The sequence below is a fragment of the Carcharodon carcharias genome, chromosome 17 (genome assembly GCF_017639515.1).
Source record: "Carcharodon carcharias isolate sCarCar2 chromosome 17, sCarCar2.pri, whole genome shotgun sequence".
NCBI lineage: Eukaryota > Metazoa > Chordata > Chondrichthyes > Lamniformes > Lamnidae > Carcharodon > Carcharodon carcharias.
The window spans coordinates 4,239,134-4,258,481 of record NC_054483.1 but is presented as its reverse complement, the minus strand read 5'-3'; the positions used below and the strand labels follow the sequence as shown (position 1 = coordinate 4,258,481).

The following is a 19,348-nucleotide window of genomic DNA, read 5'->3' as shown; positions in this document are numbered from 1 at the left end:
TTCAAAATAGCGCCATGGGATCTTTTGCATTCATACGAGGAGGCAGATGGGCACCCTTTTTTTAAGCAATAAAGAAGGCACCTCCAACAGTACAACACTCTTTCAGTACTGCACTGGAGTGTCAGCCTTCACTTTTGCACTCGAGCCCTGGAGTCTAGAGGGGGACTTGAACCCGGAACCTTGTGATTTAAGACCGCTACCCGCTGAGCCACACCGATAGTCAAATGCACAAAAGGTAAACTTAGGACTGATGTTTGAGTTCTTCACAGAACAGTGGCCAACCCTAGATATCGTAGTTCAATCAAAGGCCCAGAATTGCTGAAGAAACAATTGATTGCAGTACTGGGGGCGACCGCAAGGTCTTTCTGGGTGGGTGAGCCAAGAGGGCCGAGTCACCTTCCTTGTCCTGGTTAATCTTCGGAACTGGGTCGCGGCTGCCGAGCTCTATCTGCCAGCCAGAGCTGAACGGTGGCCCACCTGTTGGGCTAGGTGGTGGGTGCTTGTTAAACTGATGGTCTTTTCTTTCCTCCGCAGGTATGCTGGCCGTGAGCCAGCCTCTGCCCCGGCCACAGGTAACAAGAACACTCACTTGCAGGAGTTGAAGAGGTTTCTGGAGACCAGTTTTAACCTGGACTCCTTCAAGAACCTGGACAATTAGGACCTGGCCTTGGATTCACTCGCCGTCTGAACCTTCATCTTCCGTCCTTACTCTAGGGACTAGGCTGTGCATGCTACTGAGATCTAACTTGTACAACTGGTGAGAGGCTTGTATCTGCAGCATTTATTTCAGATAGAGCAAAAAAAAAAAAAAAAAAATACCTCGATTCAACACAGGAATTATGAAGCAGAAAAGAGCGGTGTATAAACAGGCCACTGACTTACTATAGCTTCACCCGCTCCACTTTTTAATGTATTGTTTAGTTTAATCGAGCAGTTGAAGTAATGAGGTGTGGTTTGTAAATTTTGTGAATAAGGAATTTTTCTATTTCTGAACTAGCTGTGGGCTAACTCCCGGTCGATGGCTGGATCACGTTCCGATTTTAGCTTCCCTGACCCACCCCACTGCACCGCTACCACCCCACCCCACCCCCCCTCCCCCACGCCCACCCCCACCAACCCACACCCCCCCCCCCCCCCCCGCCTTCCACTGCTACATGAGTTGTGCCCAAGACTTTAAGCAGTTAATGTTGGGAGAAGGCATTGCACTTTCAGCCTGTGCCAAAATCAAGACGACGATGTTTCACTCGCCTATCTGTGGAAGAGTTTTTCTCTCGATGACCACTTCTTGAGACTGCGCAGTAGGAAAAACTGATTTATTTATTTTGGTACAAATAAAGTTTTCAACTGAATATAGCTTCATCAATAAAAGACGTTCTCCTCATGCAACACTTTGGTTTTGCTTTGAAACTCACCGTGGGTTGGTCTAGAAGCATCTTTTTCCACTTGTGCAGTGCCTTCAAGGTTGGATGGCCCAAGGTTCTAGAGCAGGAGAGAAGTGGGATGGGCCGTTGTACTGGAGTTTTTTGGGGGGGGTGGGGGTGGGGGGGGCCATGTTTAAATGGGTCATTATTGTAGAGCAGGGTAGTGTGGGGTTGGCAAATTTCAAGTGTGGCGCACCATTCTTCTAGCGGTATGGGCAAGTTAATGGGCCACTGTTCTAGAGTGGGGGGGAGAATAGGTGCGGTGAGGAGAGAGAAGAGTGTTGGGCCAGTGTTCTCTGTGGGGGGGGGGGGATACGAGGCAGGAGTATTGGGCCATTGTTATAGAGCAGGGGTGGGGAGAAGGCAAGCCTAATGGATCATTGTTCTAGGGTGGGGGTGGGAGAGTGCAAATGTAATGAGGGGGCAAAGGTTGTCAGGCATGAGCAGTGGAACGGGCTGAGGTTCTTGAATGAGTGGCGGGGAAGAGTGGGGGGGTGCAGGTGCAATGGTTTGAGTGTGGGGAGGGGGCGGGAATGGCCTGTGGTTCGAGAGCAGGGAAGTGGCATGTGTTGGTGTTCTAGGAGTGAGGGAGGGGCAAGTGGAATGGGCCATGGTTCGAGGGAGAGCGAATGGAATGTGCCAGGAATCTAGAACATGGGAGGTGGGGCAAGTGGAATAAGCTGAGGTCATAAAGCATGGGGGGTGGGCTGAGGCCCTTTAACAGGGGAAGAGGGAAAATGGAATTGGCCAGGGTCTACAGGGTGATGGGGAGTGTGCCAGGGCTTCAAAGCAAGGGGGTGGAGTGCAATGGGCCAGTGTTCTAGAGGGAGGTGGGGGGGGGCAGGGCAATGGGCTGAGGTTCCTGAGCAGGGAGTGTGGTGTGGGCCTCAGTTCTGACAGTGCGGGGGGGGGGTCAGTTGGAATGTGGCATGGTTCTAGAGCAGGGGTTGTTACACATGCTTTGGTTCTAGAGCAGGTGAGGGGGTGGAGTGTGACATGGTTCTAGAAGGGGTGGTTGTGGTGTGGGCTTTGGTTCTAGAGCAGGTGAGGGGGTGGAGTGTGACATGGTTCTAGAACAGGGGTTGTGACATGGGCTTTGGTTCTAGAGCAGGTGAGGGGGGGTGGGGTCAGGTGCCATGGTTCTAGACCAGGAGTGGAGGGGCAAGTGCAATGTACCAGGGTTTGAGAGAGGTGGAAAGAATGAAAAGCAACTTCACTGAAGGACCTGTAGGGGAAAGAGAGCTTGGAGATCGGGGTGGTATATGGGGAAGACTATGGCATTGAGTGGTGGTTTTTTTTTTTTTAGAAAGGCAGAGGTTTTGAAAGGGAGGGGGTCAGTGCCAGTGAAAAGTGAGCTGTGCTTGACCATCGGGGTGGTGTGGTGGTGACAGCGTATGTGATCTTTTTACCTCATGAGTAAGGCAGGGATAGAAGCCACTTACTTTTCATCTGGACACAGTCACACTGCCTCTGGTGTTGCACAAACTGACATATTGGTAAGGTGGAGATAACAATCCAAAATAATCTAATGTTGTTCTACTATGCACACAAAAAGGAACTATAAAATCCCAGCCATCTTATCACACATCCATTGACAGCTTTGACAGAAAGGATCAGCTCCCATCCACCGATGAACACATGCAGGTTAGGGTTATGGTACCCTTCAGGCAATTCAACTGATTTTGGGGGGTGCAGGGTGAAAACGGCCTTACCGCCACCCCCCAATCCTGATATGTAACCCTTTTTTTTTGGATGCTCGCACACTGGCACATATCTTTAAGCAGGGCTCCCTGGCTCTCAAAGTGAATAATCACTGAGTCATCTGGTGGAATTATTATATTATTATTATATTAGTGGGGTTATTATATTTGGATTTTTTTTTTTACTCATTCGTGGGATGTGGGCTTCACTGGCTGGGCCCAGCATTTATTGCCCATCCCTAGTTGCCCCTTGAGAAGGTGATGGTGAGCTGCCTTCTTGAACCGCTGCAGTCCCATGTGGTGTAGGTACACCCACAGTGCTGTTAGGGAGGGAGTTCCAGGATTTTGACCCAGCGACAGTGAAGGAACGGCCGATATATTTCCAAGTCAGGATGTTGAGTGGCTTGGAGGGGAACTTCCAGGTGGTGGTGTTCCCATGTGTCTGCTGTCCTTGTCGTTCTAGATGGTAGTGGTCGTGGGCTTGAAAGATGCTGTTGAAGAACCCTTGGTGAGTTGCAGTGCATCTTGTAGATGGTGTACACTGCTCCTACTGTGCGTTGGTGGTGGATGCGGTGCCAATCAAGTGGGCTGCTTTGTCCTGGATGGTGTCGAGCTTCTTGAGTGTTGTGGGAGCTGCACTCATCCAGGCAAGTGGGGAGTATTCCAACACACTCCTGACTTGTGCCTTGTAGATGGTGGACAGGCTTTGGGGAGTCAGGAGGTGGGTTACTCACTGCAGGATTCCCAGCCTCTGAACTACCCTCATAGCCACAGTATTTATATGGCTGGTCCAGTTCAGTTTCTGGTCAATGTTAACCCCAAAGATATTGATGGTGGGGGATTCAGTGATGGTAATGCCATTGACCATCAAAGGGAGATAGTTTAGATTTTTCTCTTATTGGAGATGGGCATTGCCTGGCACAAATTTGTGTGGCACAAATGTTACTTGCCATTGTCAGCCTGAGCCTGAATACTTGCACTATCCCTGGTTCAGGATGGTAAAAAAGAGCAAGTGTTCTTTCTCATTCTGTGACCACTGCCGGAGAACAGGATCCTAATCACTGATGTAGGCACATACCGTCCACCATCTCTATCATCTCACATGGGGCAATATGATCGGCGCAGGCTTGGAGGGCCGAAGGGCCTGTTCCTGTGCTGTACTTTTCATTGTTCTTTGAAGTCCGGCTGGGGGTGTGGTTAGAAACACTTTCGGATCGAATGGGGGGGGGGTGTAAAAAGGGAAAATCGTTGGATGTTCTATGAAGCAGATCTCTGTATCTGCTAAAGGTGTTTGAAAAGTCATTTGGGATTTTAATGCGTTAATCCCTGCTTGTGATTTAGTTGTCGAGTGATTTGTAAGGATCTTTTTAATCTGTGAGGACAGCTGCTTGCGGTTTGTGAGACTTTAATGCCAGCTCACATATCACGAACGCAGGTCGTGTGCACAGGGTGACCATTGATTCCTGTCGAGACCCTGCAGTTGCACTGAGTTTGAACCTCCTGAGTAGCGTTTGGCATCTCCACAGATGAACAGGCTTCTGTTTGTTGTGAAACTCCTGATGAACCTTAAAACCCTCTCTCGCTGAATTTTACAATTCTACTCAAATCCGTGCAAACCCTTCAACACTGGAGCCCAAAGCAAAGTGCTGTGGGGAGGCTGGGGGGGAGTGTTGGGGGGTGCTGGAAATCTGAAATAGAAGCAGAATAGGCTGCAAATATTCAGCAGGTCACTGCAGCATCCACGGAGAGGGGTGGAAGGGGGGGAACGTTTAACGTTTCAGGTCAACGACCTCTCTCGCATTTTCTGCTTTTATTCTCGTTCACTGGTTCTCGGATCTCTACGTGACTCGAGCTGTTGTGGGCCGTGCACTGACCTGCTGTGTTAATGAATGAGGCTGGCAGGTGACCATTGCCCTTCAGCACCTGTGACTCAGTGGGTAGCACTGGCACCTCTTGAGTCACCAGGTTCTGGATTCTGGTCCCGCTTCAGGACCTGAGCACAAAAATCAAGACTGACGCTCCTGTGCAGTGCTGAGGGAGTGCCGCACCGTCAAAGGTGCAGCCACTTGGATGAGATGTTAAACACGCATCTTCTCTGCACCCCTCCTCGATAGGTGTGAAAGATCCCTCGGCACTATTTGAAGGAGGAGCAGGGGGGTTACCTCTGGTGTCCCGATTATCTGGTCATTATCACATTGCTGTCTGTGGGATCTTGCTGTGTGCGAATTGGCTGCTGCGTTTCCTACATTGTAACAGTAACTACACTTCAAAGAAGTACTTCATTGGCTGTAAAGTGCTTTGAGATGTTGTGAAAAGCGCTATATAAATACAAGTCTTTTAAAAATATTTTTTAATGCTTTGAGGTTTTTAAGAGTCACGGTGATCCACAAGCAATTGCAGATTTTATTTCTGCCAGTTCTAATTGCACACAGTTTGTTTTGAAACTTTATAAGCATTATGCACTATTATAGCTGGTGCTTTGGTTGGTGTTGATTCGTAAACCCCTAAGCAAAGTCCTGTTTGTGGAAATTTGGGATTACTGGAGTATCTGAGAGTTAATAAATGAGTCTTGCTGAAATATGTTTGCGTTCTCGTCCTCCTACCAGTGTAGCAGCAAAACTCTATGTAAAACCTAGACCAGTTCAATAGGAAGACTGCTATTGGAACCTTTAAGTGTTGTTGGAGGTGAGAGGAAACTCAAGTGCTCTTCACAATCAAGACTGAGGTAACTTGGAGAGGAATATTAAACGAGTGACTGCTGTGGCAGTTACTGCACAGAAGGGAGCGATCAAAGCCGAGAGCGATTATTTTACTGTACCCTTTCACACAAGTTGAAAACCTGTTTACGTTGACCTTGCTGGTTTTGGTGAATGGTTCTCCGGTCAAATACTAATTCTGCTCATCCCTCTGGGGCATGTCAAACATTCTCCGTCAAACTCCCTCTTCTCTGGCCCACGCTCTCCAGCCTGTGAGGAACACCAGCCTTTTCAGTCACCTTTCTGAGCAAGTGAACTTGCTTCCCCTGCAAGCTAGGGAGGGGTTAAATGGGCCGTAACTCTTAAGTACTACTTTCTTCCCCCCGATCTACTCCCCATTTCAAGGCAATCTCTCGTTGTGAAGTCAATCACACTGGCCGTCCCTCCCTCCTCCAAGGGGGTTCTCTATGGGAGTCCAGAGGGGAGGTACTGAATTGGGGGAATACCCAATCCTGCTTGAACCTAGTCTCGGCACGCACACGCTTCACAATGCTGGATGGTGATCGGCAGTCAGGAGGCGTTCTTCCCTACACCCCCACCCCACCAGCCTAGGTGCAAGGACGAGGGGGACACAGATTTAAGGTTTTGGGTGAGAGAAATGGGGTGGGGGAAGAACTCTTTTACACAGCGAGTGGGAACGAGCTGGAACTCGCTGCCCACGAGGGTGGTGGAAGCAGAGACGGTGAATGATTTCAAAAGGAACTTGGATGGGCCCTTGAGGGAATTAAGCTTGCAGGGTTACGGGGCAATGGGACTGATTGGATAGCTGTACAGAGCACTCGATGGGCTGAATGGCCTCCTGTGCCGTGGTGACTATGGCTCAAGTCAGATCTTGGGACCTTTATGGTCTGGTCCTGCAACATGGGAGCACTGACCCATCAAGGCATTGGGAAAGCCAATGAACACAAGGTCTATAGTTAGTTGAATTCAGCAAGGGTGGGAGAGAGGGGGTACTGCAGCTACTAAGTGCTAGGAAGAGAAACAAAATCAGTTAAGATTTCCTTTCCGAGTTCAACCCAAGTGTGTGTGTGTGTGTGAGAGAGAGAAGGACTGTACTCAACTGTGACCTGGTTTGACCCCCCAGGCATGTGTGGAGAATGGCTATTTTTTAGCAAGGTGGCAGGGGTGACTTTGCACCTATCGGAACCCAGGCACGAGTTGTCGTTCTCCACGGTGACCTTGCTCGCTTTTATCCCATCCGGACTTGAGGAAATAGCTCCGGCCAAGTCTCAAGTCACCAGGGAAAGCCGCTCTGGTGCACAAAGACAGGTCATCAAAGGGTGTTCAAGGGAAGACTGCTATTGTTTTTGTCACAGTCATTTAAGTGCTCGACTACACCACTGTTAAATAATTGGACAAGCTGTAAGTATTTGCATCCAGGGATTAGGTGCACTGGATGGCTGTAACACTCCCATCTCATTTTCTAGCTCTTCAACATCGTGTTGGCAGTGCACTGCACATGGAAAATCACAGTTAATCCCGCCAATCTCACGGGGCGCAATTCTCTCTAACGCAACAGAAAAGTTAATAATTTGTAGATAAGGGGCAATCTCATTAACATTCAGCTTGTACACAGTTTTAACTTTTACATCATCGGAATGCAGAATCGGATGGATTTGAGAGGGTTAGGCAGAAAGGTATTTGTAGAGGATCTGAGCTGTGACATGGTTTAGTCCCTACCTAAACCAGTAAAGCTGTTGTAAATGCTGTCCCTGGTAAAGGTATATTTAAGGACTATTACTGTTTTCTTAATATATCCACAGCCCCTGATTTTCAGCGTTCAGAGATCCTATTGAGTTGAGGAGGGAATTCTCAGTTTGATCCTCTCTCCAAACAGTGCATGAGGTCTCTGTCTGGTCATTTGCTTTCACCTTTTAAACAGAACCTCTTGGCCCTAGCCAGTGATCAGATCCTTCCCTTTGGACAAGCCACGTTGCTCCGAATGAACTCGTAGAGATCGCTGCCCATGCTCACTCCCAAAGCTGTCCTCGAGTACTTCGCCAAAACGTTGTAAAGTTGCCCTGTGGGGGTGGGGATGGGAGTGGAAGTTACAGATTGAGTACTGGCAGATATCGAGTTCGCTTAAGTTACACTGCAACCAGCTTGAGAATTTCTCCCCATCTCTCCTGCAATCTTGCTGGGCTAATACCAGTGGATTTTAAAAGCCTTCTTCCCGCCATCAGACAGAAAATGCTGGCAGGCTGTTCAACTGTGTGGGGCTTCATGCTGATTCTACCTTTAACATATCTATCTGTCTGTACATGCACATACCTGTTACTGTATAGTATGGAAGACCAGAAGCTCAGGCTGATTTTTGGCCCTCAAAGAGCCCACTAACCCCCTGATTTAACTGGGCCAACAGAAGACAAAGCAGGAATAAAGCCTGGGGTCCTGTCCTCCTCTGTCTCCTTCACACCAGGGTTACAAGGTCTGGCGCTGTAAGTGTTTTCACTGACGGCCTCAATATTCCTGCTGGTTCACCTCCCCCCCGCCTGCTCAAACCGCCAGGGTCAGGCACCGCTGCGATGCCTCGCGCGGTCAAATAGCCGGCTGGCTGATTCTCGCTCTCTGGATGGAGAGCTGCCAAAAAGGGCGCGGTTCTCCAGCACAAGTCTGCACCTTCAGGCAAGGGTATATACTGTCGCCTCTGGCCTCACACCCTGTGCCCCCTCCTCCTCCTCCTCCCTCTCTTCCCCCCACCCCCCCCCCCCCCAATGTTCTAGTTTAGTTCTCACTTACCCACTGTGACATTACTCCTCTGCAAAACCTGGTGCATTTCACTTATGCTTCTCATCAGGGCAGTGTCCCCGAAAGTAAAGTAGACCACATCCCTCTGTGCCTGAGCTGCAGCCATGAGCTGAATGAGAGCTGTGAAAACACAAGTGGTGGAGAAGCCAGTCCTCAACACTTCAGCACAGATCAAGGCACCATCACATCTGTGCTGATGCCCATGCCTTCAAAGCCACTTTTCGTGTAAAGTGTGAGATAAATGCAAGTTGTTGTTGACCTCATGCGTTTTGCTTAGTGCTGATGAACTCACACACACACACACACACACACACACACACACACACACATACAAAAAAATAATATGGGTGTTTCTAGCATTGTTCCCAGGGCTGGAATACACCTAGATCTCTGTAGCTGCTCAGATTTGGGTTTTAGTTGGGGGGTGGGGGTAATCGTCCAAGGCTCCAGTGCCACCAGGTGGCAGCGCCGAGCTCGGGAAGGTCCATTGGGCTTGACAGCTCCGCCAGCAGCCGCTAGCTGGTATTGCAACTGTAGCCGTCACCAAATGTGGACTGGCCAAAAGACAGTGGAGTTGAAATGGTAGGTAGTGTGTTCCATTTGAGGTGAAAGACTGGCATTTCTATAGCGCCCTTCATGACCTCAAGACGCCCCCAAAGCGCTTTACAGCCAGTGAGGTGCAATCACCGTCATGTAGAAAGCGCAGCAGCCAATTAGCTTACAGCAAGCTCCCAGAAATAAAAATGATGAACATTTTTTTTTCAGTGATATTGAGTGAGGTTTAAATATTGGCCAGGACTCTAGGGAGAACTACCTTGCTCCCTTGCAAAATAGTGCCGCAGGATCTTTCACGTCCCCATGAGAGAGCAGACTGGACTTCAGTTTAACATCTCGTCTGGAAGATGGCACCTCTGACAGTGCAGCATTCCCTCAGTACCGCACTGGGAGTGTCAGCCTGGATTTTTGTGCTCAAGTCCTGGAGTGGGACGTGAACACACCACCTTTTGACTCTGAGGTAAGAGTTTTTAAAAATTATTTCACAGGATGTGGGGGTCGCTGGCTAGGCCAGCATATATTGCCCTTGAGAAGCTGGTGGTGAGCCGCCTTCTTGAACCGCTGCAGTCCCTGTGGTGTAGGTAAACCCACAGTGCCGTTAGGAAAAGAGTTCCAGGATTTTGACCCAGTGACAGTGAAGGAACATTGATATAGTTCCAATTCAGGATGGCTTGTGTCTTGGAGGGGAACTTGCAGGTGGTGGTGTTCCCATCTGTCTGCTGCCCTTGTCCATCTAGATGGTAGAGGTCATGGGTTTGGAAGGTGCTGTTAAAGGAGCATTAAGTTGCTGCAGTTCATCTTGTAGATGGTACACACTGCTGCCACTGTGTATTGGTGGTGGAAGGAGTGAATGTTTGTGGATGTGGTGCCAGTCAAGTGGGCTGCTTTGTCCTAGATGGTGTCAAGCTTCTTAGGTGTTGTGGGAGCTGCACTCATCCAGGCAAGTGGGGAGCGTACCATCACACTCCTGACTTGTGCCTTGTAGATGGTGGACAGGCTTTGAGGAGTCAGGAGGTGAGTTATTCACCACAGGCTTCCTAGCCTCTGACCTGCTCTTGTAGCCACAGTATTTATATGGCTGGTCCAGTTCAGTTTCTGGTCAATGGTAACCCCCCCCAGGATGTTGATAGTGGGGGGATTCAGTGATGGTGATGCCGTTGAACGTCAAGGGGCGATGGTTAGACTCTCTCTTGTTGGAGATGGTCATTGCCGGGCGCTTGTGCGGTGTGAATGTTGCGCTGTGAGCCATGGTTGGTTTGAGCTGGTCATTTTTACTAGCCGCAGCTTAACAAATCTACCAACCTTTAAGCTTTGCATCCCCCTTGAAAGCTCCACAGCCCCAGTTGCCCGTGGCAATGGCTGGTCTGTGCCTGGCTAGTACCACACGATCCACGGTAGAAAATCCACAGTAGGCCTTTTAGAGGAGAGCAGAGTGTTACAGGGGAGTCGGGCACAGAACCAGATTCAAAACTGATAACTCTGACCTAGAAAAACCCCCAGTCAGGAAACTCCTTTCTAGAACTCTCCTTTCATTGCTGATACCATTAAACATTTTAAATCATAGGTTATTCTCTCCCTTATCGCAAATGGATGTTCTTGATTCATCCGAGGGGCAACATATCACGAGGTATGGGTCGTGGGATAAGCAACTTCAGTTATGAGGAGAGATTGGAAAAGCTGGGACTGGCCTCCTTGGAGAAGAGGGTGTTGAGAGGAGATTCGATCGAGGTGTTCAAAATCATCAGGGGTCTGGACAGAGTAGATAGGGGGGCAACTGTTCCCGTTGGTGGGAGGATCGAGAACCAGAAGGACACTGACTTAAGGTGATGGGTAAAAGAAACAACGGGAGACATGAGGAGAAACTTTTTCATGCGGCGAACGGTCAGGGTCTGGAATGCGCTGCCTGAGAGTGGAGGAGGAGGCAGATTCAATCAGGGCTTCCAAAAGGGAATTGGATTATTACCTTAAAGGGAGACGGCCAGGGAGTGGTGAGAGGTAAATTGCTCCTTTGGAGAGCCGGCACAGACACAACGGGCCGAAGGGCCTTCTGTAACCATTCTGTGAAGTATCCTGCTTTTGCTCATTTCAACAAGTTGAAAGGTGCCTGGATCTGCATCTGAAGTGCTGTAACCTACAAGGCTGTGGACCCAGGTGCTGGAAAGTGGAACTAAAATGAGCCACCAGCCCTCTTGTTTTTGGCCAGTGCAGACATGATGGGCTGAATGGCTTCTTTCTGTGGTTCTAACAGCTACAGAAGGACCTTTGCCCTCCAGAAAGTGGGGAACCATGAATGAGAGGCATCCTTAGCTTGTCTGAATTAAACCATTTCCATTCAGAACCTAATGAAATCATCCCTCTGTCAATCAACCTCAGACCTTAATGATTCGTGAAACAAGACAAGAGGTGAATTAACGCTCTTTTCCTCATAAAATTCATTCACGGGATGTGGGCGTCGCTGGCTGGGCCAGCATTTATTGCCCATCCCTAACTGCCCTTGAGAAGGTGGTGGTGAGCCGCCTTCTTGAACCGCTGCAGTCCGTGTGGTTTTGGTGCAGAGTAACAGTCCCTCCTGTATTCTGCTTGATCCCCTGAATCCCTCTGAAGATCAGAAGGCTAATGTCAACCAAATTGATAAAAGCAAAATACTGCGGATGCTGGAAATCTGAAACAAAAACAAAAATAGCTGGAAAAACTCAGCAGGTCTGACAGCATCTGCGGAGAGGAACACAGTTAACGTTTCAAGTCCGCATGACTCTTCATCAGAACTAAAGAAGTATAGAAATGTGGTGAAATATAAGCTGGGGGGGCGGTGGTGGGACAGGTAGAGCTGGATAGAGGGCCAGTGATAGGTGGAGGCAAAGAAGAGATTGCCAAAGATGTCAGAGACAAAAGGACAAAGGGGCATTGACAGTGATGATATTATCTAAGGAATGTGCTCATGGGGACATTAAGGGTAGAAAGCAGGACAAGCTAGTGGCAGATGGCCCTAGTGGGTGGTTAGGGGTGTAGGGGGAAGGGATCAAAATGGGCTAAAAGGTGGAGATTAAACAATAGATTTTAAAATAGGTGGGAAAAGAAAAATATATTTTAAAAATATAACTTATTGGAAAAAGGTGGATTGGAAAGGGGGTGGGGATGGAGGAGAGAGTTCATGATCTGAAGTTGTTGAACTCAATATTCAGTCCAGAAGGCCTAGTCAGAAGATGAGGTGCTGTTCCTCCAGTTTGCGTTGAGCTTCACTGGAACATTGAGTTGCCCTCACTTTATGGTACGCAGTGTGTGGAGGGCCCACTGGGATCTGCTCTCCTGTGAGCTAACCGGTACGCACTTTGTCCACACAGCTTGATGCGGATTCAGATTTCCTGGATCCTGCAGTTGGTCCTTGCTGCCAGGGGCTTACCTTGTTCAGCTCTCTATCCAGGTAACAGATTTTGTACTGGTCCATGGGGTTCCGAAAGTTAAGAGCATCAATGGCCACTATCTCCGTGCAAAGTCTCAGCCACGAATCCCTGCAAAAGAAAAATGGGAATGAGATGAATTTTTCGGTTTGCAAGGGAGCCAGTCATTACCTCACGAGCCTCTTTCCAGAAAACAATAATGTAACAAGCTCACCAATTTATCTAGGCGGTGAAAATGCACTAAAATTATCTGTCCCTTGTGCTCTGCTGAAGATGGTGACAGCCTCACTGAGATGCGGAGACAGAGAGGAGTCACCTCAGCAGCATTTCCTAACAGGCAAGACAGAGCTTTCCCACTGATGCCTGCCCTTTTCTTGACCATAATGCCAGGATATTAGCCTAACGGCAACCAACATTATTCAAATGTGTCCAACAAATGTCTCGTCCACTCGGAGACATCATTTCCCAAGTTTCGAACTTTAACCTTACGTAGCGAAACACCCCACCCTTTATATTCTATTCTTCCAGTGTTACAGGTGAACACTCCATTAACGTTTATAATTATTTCTCTGTCCCTGAGCATAATAGTGCCTTCTGGTGGTCATTCACGTATGTATTTAAGTCAAACAGGATTAAACTAGTTTCAGTTTGTACCAGACTCCCCGCTGTATGCACACAAGTGCTTTTTGCTCTGAGGTTGGTTCTTCTGACTTGGACTCTAGGTGTGGGACTTGGTTCTTAGACTGTAGACATACTCTCACTCATTATCTGCACTCATTACCTCTAAACAGGTTACAGAGTAGGCACCTAACTCTGCCAGACCTGCTGAGTTTTTCCAGGTAATTCTGTTTTTGTTTTGGATTTCCAGCATCCGCAGTTTTTTTGTTTTTACCTAACTCTTAGACATGGTTCCAACCTCCCTCTCTCTCTCTCTCTCTCTCTCTCTCGAGTCAGTGGTACATCGTCATCTACATTGTACATTAGCATATCCCATCTGCTAACTCTTTATGCTACACTTTTGTCCTGCAGAGATATCACACTGACCACTATGTTTTAGTGATCGATGTACAAGTACCTGTAAATCTCCTTGGACCCACGCTGTTCCTAGCTTTTCACCATTGAGAGAGCACTGCTTTTTTTTTTAAACTCTGGTCCAAAATGGGTGACTTCTTGCTTTGCTGCATTGAAATTCATTTGCCACAGTTCGTCCACTTTCTATCAAAGTTTTTTGTAATTTAATGCACCAGTATACACAACCTATTGTTCCACCAATCAGAAAAAGCACAGTGAAAAGTTCAGGCCCCAGCACAGATCCTTGTGGGACGTTGCTTCCAATTCAAGTACACCCCATCACACCTGTCTTCTAACTCCTAGCCAGATCAATACTGTGCCTTCGATTCCACGAGCTTTAATTTTCGTTCTTGTGGCTTCTGTCACTAACCTGCACACTTCCCGTTATAAAAATCTCTCTCGATCAGCCTTCCCCCACCAATGGAAATAACTCAGTTCTAAAAATCTCAATAACTGAAAGTTATGTAAGACGAGAGCTCCTAAGACCCACAACCCTGCACTCTCCCTTACTTACTCTCACCCAACCCAAATCAAATGCAGAGGAACGCAATTTCCATTCAGAGTCAACAGAATGGTTATAGCACAGAAGGAGGCCATTCAGCCCCAGTGTCCATGCCAGCTCTCTGCAAGAGCAACTCACCAAGTCCCACAGCCCTTGCCTTTTCCCCCAAAGACCCACAAATCTTTTCTCTTCAGATAATTATCCAATTCCCTCTTGAAGGCCTCGATTGAACCCTGCTTCCTCCACATCTCAGGCAACGCATTCCAGATCCTAACCGCTCGCTGCGTAACAAAGTTTCTCCTCATGTCGCCAATGCTTCTCTTGTCACCTTAAACCTGTGCCCTCTGGTTCTCAATCCTTCCGCCAATGGGAACAGTCTCTCCCCCTCTAGACCCCTCATGATTTTGAACACATCTATCAAATCTCCTTCCAACCTTCTCTTCTCCAAGGAGAACAGTCCCAACTTCTCCAATCTATCCTCGTAACTGAAGTTCCTCATCCCTGGAACCATTCTTGTGAATCTTTTCTGCATTCTCTCTAATGCCTTCACATCCTTCCTAAAGTGCGGCACCCAGAACTGGACACAACGCCTCCAACTGAGGTCAAACCGGTGTTTTACACAGGTTTATCACAACTTCCTTGCTTTTGTACTCTATGCCCCTCATTATAAAGCCCAGAATACTGTGTGCTTTATTAACCACTTTCTCAACCTGTCCTGCCACCTTCAATGATTTGTGCTTGTAGACACCCGGGTCCCTCTGCTCGTGTACCCTTTTTAAAATTGTAGCCCATTGCCTCTCCCATAGTCTTCCTACTAAAATGAACTGCTTCACATTTCTCATTAAATTTCATCTGCCACCAACCTATGTCCTTTTGAAGTTTATCACTATCCTCTTCACAGAAGGAATCCAACTCCACACTTTGCCATCAATTAGGGACAAAGCGCTTTTGGAGACCGAGATGGTCAGGTTCAGTCACTTTGACTGACTTCACTGGGACAATATGAGGTGATGCATCAATGAAATACTTTGCTATTCTGCGCAGTACAAAGCAAGATCCCACAAAGCCAGTGACTGTTTCACCCGCTTTTGGGAGGTGGAGATTGAGAGAGCTTCGTGGCCTAGGACACTGGAAGAGCTCCCTGCAGTCCTACCCTACATCAGTGTTCCTTACCTGAGTGAAATCTCACTCACCTTGGGGTCTCATCATTGTGATATCTCAGCCATCTGTACGAGTCACTGTATCCGCCATATTCACTGTAGCGCTGCGCTCCTGAAAGTCAGACAAACGGTTTCAGTGTCTCGTTAAACTGTGCCTCTTTGGGTGATGTCGGGGATTAACCGGCCAGTTTAGGCTTCCCCTGTGAGTGACGGCTCTCTCCCCATCCCTCCTGAAGATGCAGGCTGTGGGCACGCTCTGCCCTCCCAATTCTTGGTCCCAACTGCCCATTCTTTTAGCATGAGTGAGCCATCGCTCGGTATTGGCAAGACTGTGGAGGCAACCAAGCTGGCTCCAACCCAATGCCCACATGTTCACACATTTCCAGCTGATTTCCACCCACTCCCCCCTCCCCACGCCGGCTGACACAGCGGTTACGTGTCTGGACTAGTAACATAAGGAAGGAAATCTGCCGTCCCTACCCGGTCTGGCCTACATGTGGCTCCAGACCCACAGCAATGTGGTGGCCTCTTAAGCGCCCTCTGAGATGGCCACTCAGTCATACAGCGTAACTATAAGCAATGGACAAAAAGTGATGCTCGCGTCCTGAGAAGCAACATAAAAATGGTACATGTATAGAGCGCCTACGACAGAGCACTCGATCCCACAGCACTACAGAGGCAGAGAGGGTGGTAATCCGAACTTCAACCCTGTCGTCCAGATGTTTTTTTAGTTCAGGGCCTGAGCTCTCCCAATTGCGAGCTATCTGACAGTGGGGTCAGGCGGGGTTGTGGGGTGGTCAGTGCTCGCTGCACAAAGTAACCGCACTGAGACAGCCGAGCCCTCACCAGTGATAACCAGACACTCGTTGTCAGCCAGTTTCTCGGTGAAGAGCCGAGCCACGATCAGCTCCGGGTTGATCAGAAATCGGATCTCTTCCTGGACAAGGCCGGATCCCAGAACACCACCACCCACCATCGGAGAAGCAAAATCCACCTAGGGCCAAGAGGCACACAGGTTACAGCCTGCATTACTTCAGGGTTCAGTATTTAAACTGGAGACTCCTGTAAAAAAGATACATGAAAGACTTGCATTTATATAGCACCTTTCTCAACCAACCGGCATCTCAAAGTGCCTTACAACCAGTGAAGGACTTTATGAAATGCAGTCACTGTTGGAAACGTGGCACCTAACTTGTATACAGCAAACTCCCACAAACAGCAATGTGATAATGAGCAGATACGACTGTTTCTGTGATGTTGATTGAGGGATAAATATTGGACGGGGGACACCAGGGTAAAACTCCCCTGCTCTTCTAGTCGTTTGGCAGTACAGAACTTGAGTGTTGCTGAAAGAAGAGACGTTCTGTCTAAGCTTATCGTCTTGCACTCATCAGGACAAGATCGCAAGAATACCAGCAATAAAGGGAACAACAATTTATACTTCATGAGAAGAGAGTGCTGATTGGTTAGCAAGTGGACTCTGATTGGTAGAGGCATTGCCATGGAGGATGCATCAGGGTACAGTTAACTACCAAGCTTTTATTCAAATTCAAACCAGGCAGGTCGAATCTGATTGGGGTCAAGGCTTTGCCATGGGGAATGAACCAGGGAATGGCTTCCCCCAAGCTTTTGTTTAGTTGGGAAAGGCATACTGCGTGGACATGTTCCTCCCATCGGCAAAGGACAGGTCCTATATGTAGCTTCTAGCATGTATAATTGAGCCACACTGCCAGCCCGACTGATAATCTTAAATTGGTTTTTAGCACAGTCAGGATTGTTTAGCAAGTGTTGTCCAATCACTGGATCACACCTAATGTTGGACACCAAGTTTGCAAGCATGGGCTGGTTGGGTACTTTGGGCAATGCGTCTAACGATCAGAGTCCACTTGCCAACCAATCAGCATTCTCTTCTCATAAACCAGCTTATATTTCACCTCTCTTCTATTTTTCCTTAGCTATGTTGAAGAGTCATACGGACTCAAAACGTTAACTGCGTTCCTCTCCGCAGATGCTGTCAGACCTGCTGAGTTTTTCCAGATATTTTTGTTTTGGATTTCCAGCATCCGCAGTTTTTTGCTTCTCTCTTCTCATAAACTGTTGTTCCCTTTATTGTTGGTATACTTGCAATCTGTCCTGATGAGTGCAAGATGAAAAGCTTAGACAGCATGTCTCTTTTTTCAGCGAACCCCTGCTCTTCTTTGAAATAGTGCCACGGGATCTTTTACGTGAGAATCTTTCACCTGAAGGGACAGGCGCGGTTTCAGTTTGACAATTCATCCAAAAGACGGCACCTCTGACAGTGCAGCACTCCCTCCATCCAGCACTGCACCGAAGTGTCAGCCTTCATACTTGCGCTCAAGTCTCTGGAGTGGGTCTCGAACCCACGACCTCTTGCGTCAGAGGTGAGAGTGCCACCAAATGAACCGCTGCTAAGACAACAATTTGCATTTATATAGCACCTTTAACGCAGTAAGCCGTCTTGAGGTGCTTCGCAGGCTGCATAAGTCAGACAAACATTGACACCGAGGCACCAAAGGTGACCAAAAGCTTGGTCAGATCGGTGCCTATTGAAGGAATGTCTTAAAAGGAGGGGAGATGGAGAGGTTTAGGGAGGGAATGCCAGAGCTTAAGGCCTCGGCAGCTGGAGATACGGCCGGCAGTGTTGGAGCGATTAAAATCAGGGACGTGCAAGAGTGCAGAATATACAGTCTGCTTGAAAAAGCGTGTGTATGTAATGCCTTTTCTGTCTTAGATATCCCAGAGAGTGTTGCAGTCAACAAATTCCTCATGCAGTTAGACGGAGAAATCTTTTTTTTTAAAAATATGTGCTGGTGGGGGTGTTGACCAGCCGAAGTGTGTTGGCAGAAAGAGACAAGGGCACTGAACTTAATTTTTTTTTTTAAAAAAAAGAACCGCTGGGTACAATAAGGGGGTTGGGGGTGGTGGGGTGGGGGGAGGAGGGGGGAGCTGTGGGGCTGACATTCTCAGAAGTTGAGGGTCAAATGCCCCGCAGCTTCTCAAAGTGGGGGTGCAAACAGCATTAAAACCTCGGCGCAGGGTCCCAACCCCTCTGAGGAACTTAACGGTTGGCGTGGTGCTCGGACTGATTTCTGAGAGGAACCTTTAAATCTCTACGGGGTGGTGGGGGTGTTGGGGGGGGTGGGGGGGGTGGGTTTGGTTTGTTTTTGGCTTGGGCAGACTGCGCTCAGGGGCCCGGTGCCTGTCACACAAAACAAAGCGGCCGGTGAATAGCCAGGCGTTTGTTTATCGCTGTGAAGAAACCCTGCCTAACTTCATCAACTGCCCTGACACTCAACTCCTGTCCCCACCCACCCCTTGACCCACTCCCCCAAATTTTCACTCTGTTGGGGAGGGTGGGTGGGGGCGGAGGTGACACCGAATCTGAGGTATTAAAGTGGGGTCACACCGGGAAACCGTTTGCAGGGGTGGGGGGGTGGGGTAGTGAGCAAGGGCTTAGTGAGTGCCGGTTACCTGCAGTTCACCTTGTTCCTCCTCCTCGATCCGTCCTTCACTGCTGACCCTAAGTTGCGTCAGTTTACATGGAGATCTGAAGCAAGCGGAAACAATCGTTGGTACAGGCGGCGGTTAGGCGCCTTTGGTTACACAGGTTCCCGGCGAGAAACCAGATGGCACACGATTTAATATGAATACAGGCCGCAACCGCACCCCACCCCCATCACAACGGCTAAGATTTTCCAGCCCCCACCAGCGCCCCCCCCCCCCCCCCCCCCCCCCCCCCCCCGCCCTCCACCGTGCCGCTGCAATGGATGCGGCGGGCCAGCCAAATGTCCATTGACTTTCGGCGGGACCGGACAATCCCAGTGGCCGGCAGGGCTGGAAAATCCCGCTCATTCTCTCTCTCTCTCTCTCTCTCCGTCTCTGAAAGTTGCGGAATTCTCACCTGGTCTGCACAAGCAGTGTTCCCCCTCTGTTAAACCAGCCTCCAATGATCATTGTCCAGGCTTTGGCACTGCGTTGCCAGATTCTCTTTGGAGGACATATCACCCAACAACAAC

General features: G+C 48.8%; 2 protein-coding genes across 7 annotated transcripts in view; one reads left to right on the top strand and one right to left on the bottom strand.

Moving 5' to 3' along the window:
• The window catches only part of LOC121289803 (2-oxoglutarate dehydrogenase, mitochondrial), a 100,430-nt gene extending 99,325 nt beyond the window's left edge, over positions 1–1,105 (top strand). For all 6 annotated transcript variants that reach the window (XM_041209638.1, XM_041209635.1, XM_041209640.1 and 3 more), the window contains one exon: positions 535–1,105. In XM_041209638.1, the coding sequence (XP_041065572.1) occupies positions 535–658 (124 nt within the window). In that variant the 3' untranslated portion in view covers positions 659–1,105. The remainder of the gene's footprint in view (positions 1–534) is intronic.
• A 4,351-nt stretch (positions 1,106–5,456) lies between these two features.
• Positions 5,457–19,348, bottom strand: part of LOC121290140 (poly(ADP-ribose) glycohydrolase-like) — a 36,283-nt gene continuing 22,391 nt past the window's right edge. The window contains exons 10-16 of the mRNA XM_041210362.1: positions 18,804–18,879; positions 16,158–16,305; positions 15,345–15,423; positions 12,581–12,689; positions 10,483–10,594; positions 8,617–8,745; positions 5,457–7,898 (exon numbers count right to left, since the gene is read on the bottom strand). Of these exons, the coding sequence (XP_041066296.1) occupies positions 7,783–7,898; positions 8,617–8,745; positions 10,483–10,594; positions 12,581–12,689; positions 15,345–15,423; positions 16,158–16,305; positions 18,804–18,879 (769 nt within the window). The 3' untranslated portion in view covers positions 5,457–7,782. The remainder of the gene's footprint in view (positions 7,899–8,616; positions 8,746–10,482; positions 10,595–12,580; positions 12,690–15,344; positions 15,424–16,157; positions 16,306–18,803; positions 18,880–19,348) is intronic.